The 15,394-nt window shown below is 39.6% G+C and overlaps 1 protein-coding gene across 2 annotated transcripts in view; it reads left to right on the top strand.

Annotated features, from left to right (window-relative positions):
• The window catches only part of Nme7 (NME/NM23 family member 7), a 120,388-nt gene that overhangs the window by 62,604 nt on the left and 42,390 nt on the right, over positions 1-15,394 (top strand). For both annotated transcript variants that reach the window (XM_055624608.1, XM_055624607.1), the window contains 3 exons: positions 4,120-4,184; positions 7,378-7,446; positions 12,621-12,722. In XM_055624608.1, the coding sequence (XP_055480583.1) occupies positions 4,120-4,184; positions 7,378-7,446; positions 12,621-12,722 (236 nt within the window). The remainder of the gene's footprint in view (positions 1-4,119; positions 4,185-7,377; positions 7,447-12,620; positions 12,723-15,394) is intronic.

The following is a 15,394-nucleotide window of genomic DNA, read 5'->3' as shown; positions in this document are numbered from 1 at the left end:
AGAATATTTAATTTTCTTTTTTTAAATTTAATCTGTTTATTTATGTTCACTTTGTATCCCCGCTGCAGTCCCCTCCTTCGTCTCCTCCCAATCCCATCCACCCACCCTTTCTCTTCTCCCCCTGTGCCTTTTCCCTAGTCTGCTGATAGGGGAGATCCTCCTCCCCTACTATATGACCCTAGCCAATCAAGTCTCATCAGGACTGGCTGCATCATCTTCATCTGTGGCCTAGCAAGGCTGCACCCTCAAGGGGGAGGTGAACAAAGAGCCTGCCACTGAGTTCATGTCAGAGACAGCCTCTATACCCCTTACTAGGGAACCCACTTGGACACTGAGCAGTCTCTGGGCTTCCTCTGAACAGGGGTTCTAGGTCCTCTCCATTGCATGGTCCTTGGTTGGAGTATCGGTCTCGGCAGGGTCCCCTGGGCCCAGGTATTTTGGCTCTGTTGCTTTCCTTGTGGAGTTCCTGTTCCCTTCAGGTCTTTCTATCTCTTTCTGTAAGCATTCGAGGACTCTGCCCAAAGTTTGGCTATGAGTCTCAGTATTTTCGATACCCTGGTGGTAGAGTCTTTCAGAAGTCCTCTGTGGAAGGCCGAGAAAAGAGTATTTTCAATAAATTAAGACATTTTCGAAAAAAAAAAAAATCATGAATGTTTAGAGGGCAGTTTGATGTCATGTTGATTTAGCCAAACAACAGTAGTAAATTCCCCACCATGTCCTTGTCACCTCTTCAGCTGTTGGTTTACAGCACCAGCCAAGAAATGCAGGCAGATAGGGTCTTGGATCCAACCCAGCGGGAAGTTTGCCAGCCCCACAGCAGTTGTCCACTGTTGCATTAGTGCATACTTGTTGTCTGGTAGATTGGTATTTTAGTTTATTAGGGTTCTCAGCTTGGTAAGATGCTGATGACTCTTCTCTCAGAGGCCGCATAACACCTGGCAGTTTGAAAGCTAGACAGAAATAAAGCTTCTCTGTATCTTACAACCAATATATGTGTTCTCTTCAGCAAAAAGGTCTTATTATCATGTAGTTCTGGTAGATATCTAGAAGGAATGGCAAATGTCTCTATTGCTTTGGGAGCCTCTGGAGTCGCCTTCATCAGCAATCCGTAGGACATATCCCATACCCAGCACTGAAAGTTTTGTTTAACAAAAACGGTGGCTTCCAGGAGCAGTCTATGTTTGAAATCCTGGAAATCCCCAGAGTACCCACTTCTTAATGAACCTTGAGCAATATGTCAGAACCTCATTGTACCTGAATTGTAATACTTCATGAGCTGGGGCTTCCTTATCTCCTAACTCTGCAACTACCCTAGACCCTGTAACACAATGTAAAGTTTTACCTTCCACTTTACACCCTGCTAGAATAGTTACTGTTCCTGTTATGTTGACACCAGTTGGTATTAAACTGCATATTTTGTAAAATTACCAAGTGATTTTATTTGATGCAAGGCCACATGTATTTAAATGATTGGATTTCCTATTTCTAAAAGTAACTATTTAAACTTGAGGGTACCAGAATATTTGTTTTCATTTTATGCGCTCCAATTCTTATCATTTTATTCTTTTATAAAGAGAGATCCTTGCTTAACTTCACTGTGATCATTTGTCTGTGCATGAGTTTTTTTGGGGGGATATACTTTGTTGTCTGTATTCAACTTGCATCAGAATGCCACAATTTTTAGGAAGTTCTGTTTATTCTTGGCTTTCCAGCTATACAGCATTTCCCTCTCAGGATGCAGCGTTTTACTTCTCACAGAAACAGGTAGCGTAAGGAGAACCCTGTTAGAGAAGAAGGCCATCCCGGGTTCACTGTCTCAATTTTACGAGACTACAGAAAGAAAAAGGGTTGTGCTGGGCTTAGGGAGGACTCTAAAGAGAGGCTTGTAATTGTTTCCTCTGCTTCGTCTTTGCTGCTCTTGAGTCTCAGCTTCATCCTTCTAGATCAATTTCCCAGGACTTTGGAAGAAAGGAGAGCTGCCAGCTGCAGAGGGCTCACACGCTTGTGAACACTGGGTAAAGTGTGTCTTCCTCAATTCTAGCTCGAAAAATAATCTCTGGGAAGGACTCTGGGGCTTAAACTAATTATGGTTCCACTCCTAACTAAATTACTGTGGCCTGAGAATCAAAGAACTATGATTGGTTTTTCTTAGACCTGGGCTTCCCCTCTTGACTCTCGATGGAGGTTGTAGTTATTGGGTCATATAGGAAGTTGACAGCTCCCTTGCCAATCAAATAGGTAGGAAATTGCTTTAAAGGGAAATTAGGTATAGTCACAGGAATGATATTGTATGAGTTGATATGAGAAAGACATCTGAAAAGAAGCTTTTGAACAAACTGGTGAAAGCATAATGAGTGGAGATGGAGAAATGATTTGACACTCAAACAAGTAAGAGATGACATTCATGGAGTCATAAGCAAACTATTACAAAATACAGTAGCTATGCAAGCACCAGCCAAGTAAGACACTTGGCTTTGACCCTTTTGTCTTTTGCTTCCTGGGATACCATTTTGTTTTATTTTATTGCTACATGCATTGCTTCATTTACATAGTTATTGCATTTGTTCAGTCATCTGAACATTTTCTATCTAGGACAGCGTATAGGACATATTGTTATTGACTTTTTGTGTTCTGAGCTATTAAACACAAAACTGCTTTCTTAAATGCTTATGTGTCCTATCATCATACATAACCAAGTGGACATTAAAAGGCAGTATCCATGGATATTGAGCAAGTTGGGTAACAGATATACGAGCAGTAATTCCTTATAACTAAACTATTGGGAAATTTTTGATACAAATTGGACCTGTATGTGAATGTCCCTGACAGTAGTGGTAATGCTAGGGCTGTAACATTATACTTGTTTATCTGTAAGTGTTCAAATGATACATCCTACAAGGAAACATAGCTTAATAGGACTATACTCTAGAATACAGGCTTATAATAGATACAGACTTTAAGTTTATATTTATGTTGGTTAATTCAATACTGCCTCATACTTTCATCAAGATTCATATGTCAATGTGTAACATTTGTGGAACCTAACATTTCTTTGTTATGAAACTTTTGTAGGGATCGATGAAGTCAATATTATATTTGTAATACCGAGTTTATATGTCCCTTTAAGTATGTTGACATTTGCACTGGGCAGAAGCATGATGAATATTCTAGTGCTTTGGAATAGATCAAGTGAAATGTGAAATTATCTGAAGCACATTGTACTTTTAACTGCCATGCTCATGTGTGGGGAGAGCCTCTCACAGAAGGGATATAACAGAGTACTGACAGTCATCTTAACTCTATGTGAAGAAACGGGAAGTACACAGGAACAACTTTTGTTCCAGAATTAAAGTGTCTAGGAAAAATCCACATCCTATACAACTATTCAACTGTGAGCTCAGCTGAAATCAACTAGATTCATTTTTTTTTTTTGTCATGAAATAATACTATTACTTGACAAACTATTGCTTTTATACCCAAGTTTGGAAATAATTTTCTTTACAATAAAGTAGGCATAAAATTTTTTATTTGTTAAATTATCATGTGCATGAGTGTTTTACCTGCATATATGTCTGCACACTGTATGTGAACCTGGTACCTTTGGAAGCCAGAAGAGGGTATTGGATTCCTTAGAACTGGAGGTACAGAAGAACCATCATGGGGGTACTAGGGATTAAAACTGGGTCCTCAGGAGGAGCAGCCAGTACTCCTAAACACTGAACCATCTCTCCAGACTCTAAATTTAAGTATGGATATCATTTTAAAGAGAATAGCCAACAATGTTATTGCCACAGGTAAAATCTGAGTGAATATTGTAAATGAAAACTGAAATCTCAGAGAACAGTCTCCACCATCTTGGGTTGTTTAGCTTCCCAAACATACAGTGTTCTGATGTTGGGAGTGTAGGCAGTTTGTTAGCTGTGGCAGAACAAAATGTGTCAGCATTGGAAGACCTCCATAATGCAGCAAACTGGTGCTCAGCTCAGCCGTTCACTTGCTGCTATGTTTCCTTATCTGGAGTGGAAACAAAGAAAATTGTTGTTGAAAATTTGTATTGCTTAGAAACCTAAAATAGTTCAAACAGTTTATATTTTGAACCAATTTGTTCTTTATTTTTAGGACTGCTGGGAAAGATCTTAATGGCTATTCGAGATGCGTGTTTTAACATCTCAGCGATACAGATGGTAAGTGGTTTGCAATGACCCATAATGTATGGAAGAATTGTTTTTTAATAAGCCTTAAACTGTGTTTAGCTGAACGCTCACAGTGCACTTGAGATTTACATTTATTAAAATTAAGGGCAAATAATTCAATGACCTGGCTGGATGTGATGGACTAGTCCTTGAATCATGGCACTCTGGAAGAAGAGGTAGGTATGCATTTGAGGCCAGCCTGATGAATGTACATGGTGAGTTCCAGGCCAGCCAAAAAAACAACAGTAAAAACAAAACAGCAGCAACAAAAAACTGAACTCAGTAGCTTTATAATGAAACAAAAAAATTTTAATTTTTTAATCCATGTAATCACATACTGAGATACTAATATTCAGATGATAAATCAAATTTAAGCTTCAAAGTTTCTTCGCTTTTGGAGCGTCAGCTGAAGAGCGGAGAGCAAAGGCCATTTGAGTCTGACAAATAACGAATGAGTCAAGTGAGATGCATTAGCGAGCCGCTTGTGTTCTAGGTTACTCTGCAATAGTGAAGGAAGAATGTGAGTTCCCGTTGCCTCAGCACTCTCAGCCTGGGACTGGTTTCTAAACTGTCCCTCAAGTGTTTGCGTATTTAGTCTTCCATGGCCCTTAAGCCTCAACGCCATACTGGCTTAGAACTGCCTTCTCAGGCATTCTTAGGAAGTCCTTAACTGAACTCGTAACACAAGTTCTGGTAACCAGGGATACCCGTGTGCTGTACTCACTCGTGTATTTGATGAGAAATCATTACAGATGTGAACCTATGGTAAGGGCATTCTAGTATAACGGTAAATGCAATTTAGAGTCAGAGATAGCATTATTGGCAGCAGCTTTTTAGGCATGTGACCTTGGTTAGGCACCCTTAGCCTCAGTTTCTCTTCTAGACCAAAAGAATGTTATTATTTGGCACTGTGGGATTATGCTGTAGATTATATTGTATTAAGTAGCCTTATTAATTTATATTATATGCAACATTTCGGTGCCTTAATGGTAGAGTTGAATGAATATAGCATAAAGCATTGAAACAACCGAATTCCCTCCCTGTAATAGAAATGCTGCCCTTGGTGGTCAGTCCTGCAGATATGAGTTGTTGACTGGAGACTGACATTTCTTAGTGATCCCCAGCCTTGGCAACACTAGAGAAACAAAGGAGGAATGAGGGTTCCAAATGCGGGTAGCCAAAAACTAGGGTTCAGATGCACTTTCTTTAAATTAATATTTTTAGTTTGTAATACTGCTAAATATAACAAAATTGTATTCCTAATTGAATTCAAAGCCAACCTGGAATAGGACTTGTTTAAGGACTTGTAAGTCTTGTAAATATATATATATACTGTGTTTGAAGGCTAGTAAGAAGTTCAGCTGATGTGTCTTTACAAACTGCTTCTTTACAAACCAGTTTTAGCGATTTTTTTTTTCCAAATCCTTGGAGGATAGTAGTATGATTTGCGGTTCTCTCCGCAAGAGCTAAAGAACCTGTGAACATTTTTTCTTGCATGTCGACTCTACCAATAAACAGTATTATATTGCCTATGCATATTTTGCTGTATCAAGAATAGGTTTTCTTTTTTGGTTCATCCATTTTCCTGAAAATTTCATGATTTCCTTGTTTTTAATGGCTGAGTAGTATCCCATTGTGTAAATGCACCACAGTTTCTTTATCCATTCTTCAGTTGAGGGACATCTAGGTTGTTTCCAGTTTCTGGCTATTATGAATAAAGCTACTATGAACATGGTTGAGCAAATGTCCTTGTTGTATGGTTGAGCATCTTTCAAGTGTATGCCCAGAAGTGGTATAGCTGGGTCTTGAGGTATGGCTATTCCCAGTTTTCTGAGAGAGCACCAGATTGATTTCCAAAGTGGTTGTACAAGTTTGCACTCCCCCCAGCAATGGAAGAGGGTTTCCTTTTCTCCACGTCCTCTCCAGTACGTGTTGTCACCTGAGTTTTTTATCTTAGCCATTCTGACAGGTGTGAAATAGAATCTCAGAGTTGTTTTGATTTGCATTTCCCTGTTGACTAAGGATGTTGAGCATTTCTTTTTTGTTTTCATTTTTTATATTAATTACAGTTTATTCACTTTGTATCCCAGCTGTAGTTCCCTCCCTCATTTCCTCCCTCCTTCCTTCATCTCCTCCCATGCCCTTTCCAAGTCCACCTATAGAGGAGGTCCTCCTCCCCTTCCATCTGGCCCTAGCCTATCAGGTCTCATCAGGACTGGCTGTATTGTCTTCCTCTGTGGCCTGGTAAGGCTGTTTCTCCATCAGGGAGAGGTGATCAAAGAGCCAGCCACTGAGTTCATGTCACAGACAGTCTCTGTTCTCCTTACTAGGGAACCCACTTGGATACTGAGCTGCCGTGGGCTACATCTATGCAGGGGTTCTAGGTTATCTCCATGTATGGGCCTTGGTTGGAGTATTGGTCTCAGAAAAGACCTCTGTGCCCAGATTTCTTGCTTCTGTTGCTTTCTTTGTAGAGCTCCAGGTCTTTCTATCTCCCTCTTCTTTCATAAGATTCCCTGCACTCTGCCCAAAGTTTGGCTATGAGCCTCAGCATCTGCTTTGATACCCTGCTGGGTAGAGTCATTCAGAAGCCCTCTGTGGTAGGCTCCTGTCCTGGTCCCTCTTTTCTCCCTCTTCCGATGTCTGTCCTGTTTGCCTTTCTAAGTGAGGATTGATCATCTTACCCAGGGTCCTCTCTCTTGTTTATCTTCTTTAGGTGTACAGATTTTAGTATGTTTATCCTATATTATATGTCTAATATCCACTTATAAGTGATAAGTGAGAGCATTTCAGTAAGTACTTCTCCACTATTTGAGATTCCTCTGGTGAGAATTCTGTTTAGCTCTGTACCCCAGAGGTTGCAAGGACAAAGGACGGATATGAGGGCACAGGGAGATGAACGGAACTCGGATGTATGATGCGAAATTTACAAAGAATCAATACAAAGTTTAAAAAAAATAAGATAGGTATGGTGGCATCTAACTATAATTCTACCTCTTAGAAGGCTGAGGTAGAACAGTTACAAGTTCAAGGGCAGCCTGGGCTCACAGAGTCTTTGAGACAGACCACTGTGGAGAAAAGACCCCACATAGCAAGAAGTAAAAGTATGTGTTCAAGGAATGATAAATGCAAGGGTAACTCACTTGATTGGCTTACAGTTTTCTTCTGTGTTGTTGTAATGTAGTTCAATATGGATCGAGCTAATGTTGAAGAATTCTATGAAGTCTATAAAGGCGTGGTGTCTGAGTATACCGTAAGTATCAAAACAAATGTGAAATAATGCAACTGAAAGCAGTTTGTGTGTTTCAGACCTTGGAAATCTTATAATTTATAATTATTGAAAGTAATTTAAAAGATGGTTTATAAACCGTATATCTGATAATTGATATATCCCAAGCAACTCAATAACAATTAACCTAATTTTTAAAACAAAGAGCCAGGTAGTGATGCATGTGGGTACCTAATGCTTGGGAGGCAGATGTAGGAGGATCAGGAGCTCGGGGCCAGCTTGGGCAGCACAGTCAAAAAAAAGAAAAGAAAAATACAAAGCATCTGAAAAGAATATGTGTGATTGGCCAACAAGTGAATGAAAGCTGTTCAACATGGGATTGAAGAGAGGTTAAGAGGGCTTCCTGCTGTTCCAGAGAGCCCAGGTTCAGTTCCTCAGACCCTGAGGTGTTTACTCTTTTTTTAAAAATTATTTTTATTTTTTATATTAATTACAGTTTATTTACTTTGTATCCCAGATGAGCCCCCTCCCTCATTCCCTCCCAATCCCACCCTCCCTCATCTCCTCCCTGCCCCTCTCTAAGTCCACTGATGGGGGAGGTCCTCCTCTCCTTCCATCTGACCCTAGCTTATCAGGTCTCACCAGGACTGGCTGCAGTGTCCTCCTCTGTGGCCTAGCTAGGTTGTTCTTCCCATGGGGGGTGGGGAGGGGAAGGTCAAAGAGCCAGCCACTGAGTTCATGTCAGAGACGGTCCTTGTTCCCCTTACTAGGATACCCACTTGGATACTGAGCTGCTGTGGGCTACGTCTGAGCAGGTTATATCCATGCATGGTCCTTGGTTGGAGAATCAGTCTCAGACAAGACCCCTGTACCCAGATATATTTGGTCCTTGTGGAGCTACTGTCCTCTCCAGGTCTTACTAACTTCTCCTTCTTTTATGTTTCCTTGCACTCTGCCCAAAGTTTGGTTATGAGTCTCAGCATCTGCTTTGATACCCTGCTAGGTAGAGTCTTTCAGAGGCCCTCTGTGGTAGGCTCCTGTCCTGTTTCTTGTTTTCTCCTACTTCCAATGTCCATCCCATTTGTCTTTCTAAGTGAGGATTGATCATCTTACTCTGGGTCCTCCTTCTTGTTTAGCTTCTTTAGGTGTACAGATTTTAGTATGTTTATCCTATATTGTATGTCTAATATCCACATACCATATATATATATATATATATATATATATATATATACCATATATGGTATATATAATATCCACATACCATATATATATATATATATGGTATGTGGATATTAGACATATATATATATATATATATATACACACACACACACACCATGTGTGTCTTTTTGCTTCTGGGTTACCTTACTCAGGATGATCTTTTCTAGGTCCCACCATTTGCCTGCAAATTTCATGATTTCCTTGTTTTTAATTGCTGAGTAGCATTCCATTGTGTAAATGTACCACAATTTCTGTATCCATTCCTCTGTTGAGGGACATCTGGGTTGTTTCCAGGTTCTGGCTATTGTGAATAAATCTGCTACGAACATGGTTGAGCAAATGTAGGTATTTACTCTTTTAAAGCTTTTACTAGCCAATGTATAGAATGAGAACGATGCAATATTAGAAGATTGTTGTGAGAAATAATTGAAACAACTCATGTGGAGTGATCTCTTCATTGAGAGTACTTGGTAAATATTAGCTGCTATTGCTGTTGTTTTCATTACCAGTTAGTTTAGTAATACTCTTTTTTTTTTTTTTTTCTGAGACAGAATTTCTTTGGGGGGGGGGAAGAAAAAGACAGGGTTTCTCTGTTTCTCTGTAGCCCTGCCTGTCCTGGACTTGCTTTGTAGACCAGGCTGGACTCAAACTCACAGGCCTGCCTGTGCCTCCCTGAGTGCTAGGATTAGGGGCTTGCAGCACCATGCTTGGTTTAATAATACTCTTTGATAATGTGTGTGTGTGTGTGTGTGTGTGTGTGTGTGTGTGTGTGTGTGTGTGTGTGTGTGTATATATATATATATATATATATATATATATATATGATAATTTTGACCTTATTCTGTTTTCATGAGACTAGTATATACTGATTGACCACCTATTATAGACTTTACAATTTTGTGATAAAAGGTACATGGCTTGTATTGATAAAAGTTCTAGTAAGAATAAACACTAATTCAATCATTACATGTAGAACTGACTGTGTTGGGTCAGCAAAAGAATCTTAAAAAAATAAACAAGTGAATTTTAGTGAATTTTTTAGTGAATTTTTTCCTTAACTAAAAATTGGGAAGGCCCAAACATTCTGAGTCCATTTTCAAAGAAGCACATCATGTGTCTGGTGGCACTCTTTGCTCCATGTCTGCTCTTCCTTCTCTTTTGCTTTTCCTTCTCATTTGGAATAGTGTATATATCTGCTGTTGTGAATGTTGTCTGCTGCCAACAGTAACATAAAGTGACAAACACAAAGAAGAAAAGGAAGGAAAGAAGGAAGGAAGAAGAAAGACTGGCAGATAATTTGTTTTTCTCTTTTTCAGAAAATGTATTTGACATGTCTTCCTGCTGAGAACTTGGTATTTATGTGGGTAATACTTCAAGAGCATGAAATAGAAACAGCAAAGTGACTCTTGGGCACACTTAGGGATCCTAGTGAGTAGAGTTACATACCTCATTATTTATGAAGCCTTTTGTCTTCTGACATTTCACTAGGTCGATAACAGCGGTTGGGTTAATATTTAAATATGTCCTGTAATAGGTTGTCTTAGTTTGGTCTTGTGGGTTTCAAACCCACCGAGCTCATGAAAAGGGCTGGCATGGCCTGGCACTACCTTCCAGTGTAGCGTTCTGTGGCTGCTGGGTTTCACTCATCTTCAGAAACCCCACGTGTTGTTCTTCTGCAAAGTCTACTTATTTTCACTTTTGCCTAAGGTGCTTTCAGTGTTAACAGGAGAGTGAGAAGAGGTATTGAGTCTTCCAGACACCATGAGAAGCCCTTTTCTCTGATCCTGTTCTTCATTATATTATTCCACAACGAATTAAAATCCTGCAAACCTTTTTTTTTTTTTTTTTTTTTTTAATGTTTGGGTATGTTTTAGACTGGCAGGCCTTGCTGGTGTTGCTACTGTCTGACTTTGCTCTCCTGTTCTGTGGTTGTTTTAATTTTTCAGATCTGGTTGTGATGTACTTTTCTTCCCTTTTGTTTTCTGTCATAGTCCTTTGTTGGATTTAGAGGTTTATGGATATAAATTTGGTAAACTTCTTATCAGTAATTTTCTGAAATACGTTGTCAATTTATTTTCCAGGACACTGTGTTCAATAGTGTAACTTTGTCCCATACGACCTGTTGTTTTTTGGTTCCTTGCTTGTGTTGAAGCGCCTGTCTCAGATTCACGGATCTGTAGTGTTGTGCCCAGCACTTTTTAGTTACATGTCTTTGATTTCATTTCTAGATTTGGGTCTTCTGTTCTTTATTTTTTTCTCAGAATGTCTGTGCTTCTCCTGTAATTTGAGGATGCAGGCTCATCTCTAACAGCTGGATTAGGACTCTATCCTGTGTTCATTACATTGCTCCTGGCTGTGGGATCCATGTCTACTTGCTGACTTTGCTTCTCTCAGTCTCGCTTCCTCCTACATCTTCTCATGCCTGGCAACCATAATTGTTTGACAGCGTGTGGAGTGTAGTGACATGGGTTGTTTCCTGTAAAGAGTGCTGGGATTGGCTCTGGCTTCCAGTGAGGTAACTTTGGTTCAGTTTGACTCTGGGGAAGCTTGCTTTCAAGCTTTGTAGAGGCCACCTCAGTATGTAGGGCCAACTTAGGACAGCTCTTGGACAGAGCCTTTCTGAGGCCTTCACCTGAAGTGGAGCCCATGTGTTGTACGAGGCTTTACCTGATGTGGTCGTGTGTTGTATGAGGCTTTACCTGATGTAGGCTCCATGTATTGTATCTTTCTGCTGATAGAAGCATGGACCCCTCTTAACCATTCTGTGCTTAAGAAGCTGTGGAGCTGCCTGCTGATTTAACTTCACTAGTGAATGCATTTTTATGCACTCATTCACCACAAAAAAACATAAAACTATGACAGCGTTACAACTAGAAAAACAATTAGCTTATGCCCCATCACCTGTCCTTCCTCTTCCTCTACTGTTCACCCTTTCTTGTTCTCTTTTCTAATGTTCTACTTACCCACATGTACATTTGCTTACATATACACATGTGTATAGGTTCCGCAGATGAGGGAGACCGTGTGATCTCACTTAATAATATACATTCTGTTATCCTGCAGATTTTATAATTACAGTTTTTTTGGTTTAAAAGCAATATATATTTCTTTCTCCCATCTTTTCATGATTACATTTTTATTTGCTGAAAAGTATCCCATTATGTACACTTTTTCACCAGATTTTCATTAACCATTTATTTGTTAATGGACAGCTAACTTAGTTTTCACTTTCTTGCTCTATTGAATAGAGCAGCAGTAAACATGGGTGTAGAAACGGCTGTATGGTAGGGCATGGAGTTCTCCTGTAATCTGCCCTGAAGATCATATCTGCTGGGCTCTCTGAGCTGGCCCCTGTCTCCGCAGTGCTGTGGGAATGGCAGGCTCTGCTGTACTTTTCCTGCCTGCCCTGTGCCTGTCTTTCCTGTCTAAAGCTGTTTTCATGCAGTGAGACGGAGGGATTATCTGCCTTACTACAACCGCTCCCCTCCCCAAGAGTCACAGTATTTTGGTCGCCACCACTCAATACATGGAAACTAGTTCATCTATTTTTTTTTTTTTTTCTAGTTTCTAGATGTTATTCCTTGTTGCTAACCAACTACATAATGGATTTTTAAAGTGCCTTCAGGAGACACACTGCTATTTATACTTTAGGAATGTTAATTTGATGAAGCTGTGCTGGGGGAAAGAGGGACATCTGAGAGGAAGATATGCAGCTTTAAGTGATGAGAGGAGGCAAAGCAGTGCCTTAAAATGCTAATGATACTAGCAGCGGAGGTAAAGAGATGAGGCAAATATTCCCGAAGCAAAGCTGGCCATAATTTAGAATGTGCTTACGTGCAGGACACAGGTGGGAGAGAAGTCAGAGGTGACCACTTTGAGATTGGAAATAGTGGGAAAGTAGTACAGTTAAAAGAATTGGGGTAAAATATTCAGTTCTTTAATTCTCTCATTTTCTCTTACATTGTATATCAAAGGAGATGGTGACAGAGCTGTACTCCGGCCCTTGTGTAGCAATAGAGATCCAACAGAATAACGCTGCAAAGACATTTAGAGAATTCTGTGGACCTGCTGATCCCGTAAGTTATTAAACTGGTGTTCTAGTTTGTGCTATGAATTAACTAAATATTTTAACAAGTTTAATTTTTTAGTTTTTTTATCTTATAAGTTATATAAAAGTGAATATGTAAGAAAATTGTTCAAAGTAGTGTTTTACAAAAGAATAATTCTTACTTGCCTAGTGACAATAATGAGCAGAGTATTATTTACTGTTGCACTTTTTTTGTTTGTTTCTTTGTTCACATTGCTGCACGATCAGTCAAGAGGTAATATTTTTAAACTTTGAAATAAAAACTTGCTAAGGTATTGTCTTTCCAGATAGAAAAAATATAAAGGTAAACATGAAGGCTGTCAACCTGGTGGTTTATCCTAGATGTGTGAGAAGATATGAGCAGTTGAGCCTGTCTGAGTGGGATAGAACAGTGACGAGAGCGTGGCATGCATACAGAGCCTCCAGAAATAAAGACCAGGAAAATGGTAGTTGAGCGAACTCAAATGTTGAAGAATCGTATGGTAAGAGAACAACTGCTATGAAGGCAGTTTTAAACCTTGTTAGAGGAAGAGATGCTCGAAGGAGAACTCGGGATGCCAGGAAGATGAACTATGAAAAGCTGCATTGTAGATACAAAGCCAGCAATGCAGGACCAAGAACCTGCTGTGAAACTATAGCAGGACTGTTTCCTTAGCCGCAGTGAAATGCACTGTTGGAAGCATGAGGAAATACTATTTTTCCTAAGTAAGAGGAAGTAAGGTAGAAATGTAATTCTTATATATTAGGAAAGAAGAGTCCTTTATATGTAACTCAATTTTAAGAATTATTGCAGAGTTTTTTCTAAGGTACACTGGAGCGAATTAAGTTGAAAGAGGTTAAAGAAAAGGGTTCTCGATGTAGAAAGGAACAGACCTGACAACAGCAAGAGAGCCAGTGAGGCTTCCTTTGCATCTCTTAGGGAGAAAGGGTAGACATGGCATGTGGGTTGGGAAAGATGGTACTTAGTGTGGAGATCACTGGAAGAGAGTGCTGCTGATGTGTTCTGTTTACTGACTGTCAATCATGAGAAACTAAGAAAGAATACTTTGACCTGAGGAAAAAGCCATTTTGTTTATTTTAATGTCTGCTTTATGTTTGATAGCCAAATGGGGCTTTTGTTAATTTTTTTGAGAAAATTAAAATCTGAATGATCAGCTGACCAAATAGGAAAAATTAGGGAAATAAAAATAACAAAAAAAAAGTACCTTTAATCCGAGCACTCAGAGAGCAGAGGCAGACCGATCTCTGTGAGTTTGAGGCCAGCCTGGTCTACAAAGTGAGTCCAGGACAGCCAAGACCACACAGAGAAAACCTGTCTCAAGAAAAACAAAACAAAAAACAAACAAACAAAAAATAAGAAGAAAAGAAGCAAGCTCAGCTTTATCATTGTTTCCTTCTCTCATATATTCAGTGAACACTTGTTGACCCAGTACTGACACTTATGGATATAAAGATAGAAGCTTCAACTAGGCAAAGTGGTTCAACTAGTTCAAAGTGGTCTGAATGCATGGCAGGCTATAAGGTAGGAGGGTCATTTGAGCTTATAAATTTGAGGTCAACCTGGGTAAAAAAAAAAAAAAAAAAAAAAAACAGAAACTTCAAAGAATTTTCAGAGTATCACTTTAGCACCACAAATAGTTAATCAAGCATTTTGGCCTTTCCATTGTTAAATATTTACAAGTAAAATGGAAACCCAGAATTTTAGCATAGATATCAGCCTAAGGATGGGTGGCAAGGGAGCTTCCAATGAATGGAATGTGAAGAATGAGGAGGTGATAAAGGTGGGAGATGAGGCAGTTATAGTCATGGTTGCATGAAAACCCCTCACTTTACAGCAGGGTCTTTTCTTACAGTGCTCAGGCATAGGCAGGCACGGACAGAGGAAGAGCTCTCTGAGGAAGAGGTGGGCAGTGAGCACATGGGTATCGGTGGCCGTAGAGTACTAAGAAGAAAACACACTGGTTCTCTTCCAAAGATATTTGTTTAGTGGGTGACCAGTATGTGCAAGCTGCCAGGGTCTGCAGCTGGGGCATAGTGAAGATGACCCAGCCAAGCTCCTGTTCTCTCGGGAGCCCAGCCTCATGCTTTACTTTGGAGACTGTCAGGTTCTTGGACCTTGCCTCCAGAAGGTGCAATTGGGATTACTCCACTGTGGATTTTGATTCTGTGTTTTTTGTTTTTGTTGTTTACAGACTGCCAATAGATCTTAATAAGTATGTGTATTACACTGTATTACACTGTATCACAAATGTGACTACAGTATTTGCTTATTAATCCTGCATATTTGTGCATTTAAACACATGGCTTTAGGGAAAGTTCATAGACTTCATCAGATTTCAAAAAGAGGTTGTTGGGACAAGGTGAGATTGAGAATCCTGGTCCTAGAACACAGGGGATCTATAGAGTTCCAATAAGGATTCTTGGAATTAGAAAACATTATCTTAGTCCATGGAGGTTTTACACACTTTGTTCTTTTCCCAGCAGTAATCTCCCCTTCTCTCTGGTCAGTTCTCTAAGATATTCCTTATAATATGTCAGCAAGTCCTTCTTCATTCTCTTAGCTTCTGTTCCAACTCATATGTATATTATATTAATTATGTTAATTAATTGTTTGTGTGGATGAATTAATTTCTTTTTCATTTGCCAAGTATTTTGTGGGGT

Source organism: Psammomys obesus, unplaced genomic scaffold, assembly GCF_907164565.1.
Source record: "Psammomys obesus unplaced genomic scaffold, mPsaObe1.curated_primary_1811, whole genome shotgun sequence".
Classification (NCBI taxonomy): Eukaryota; Metazoa; Chordata; class Mammalia; order Rodentia; family Muridae; genus Psammomys; species Psammomys obesus.
The sequence above is the reverse complement of the archived record's forward strand: the minus strand, read 5'-3'. Positions and strand labels throughout refer to the sequence as shown.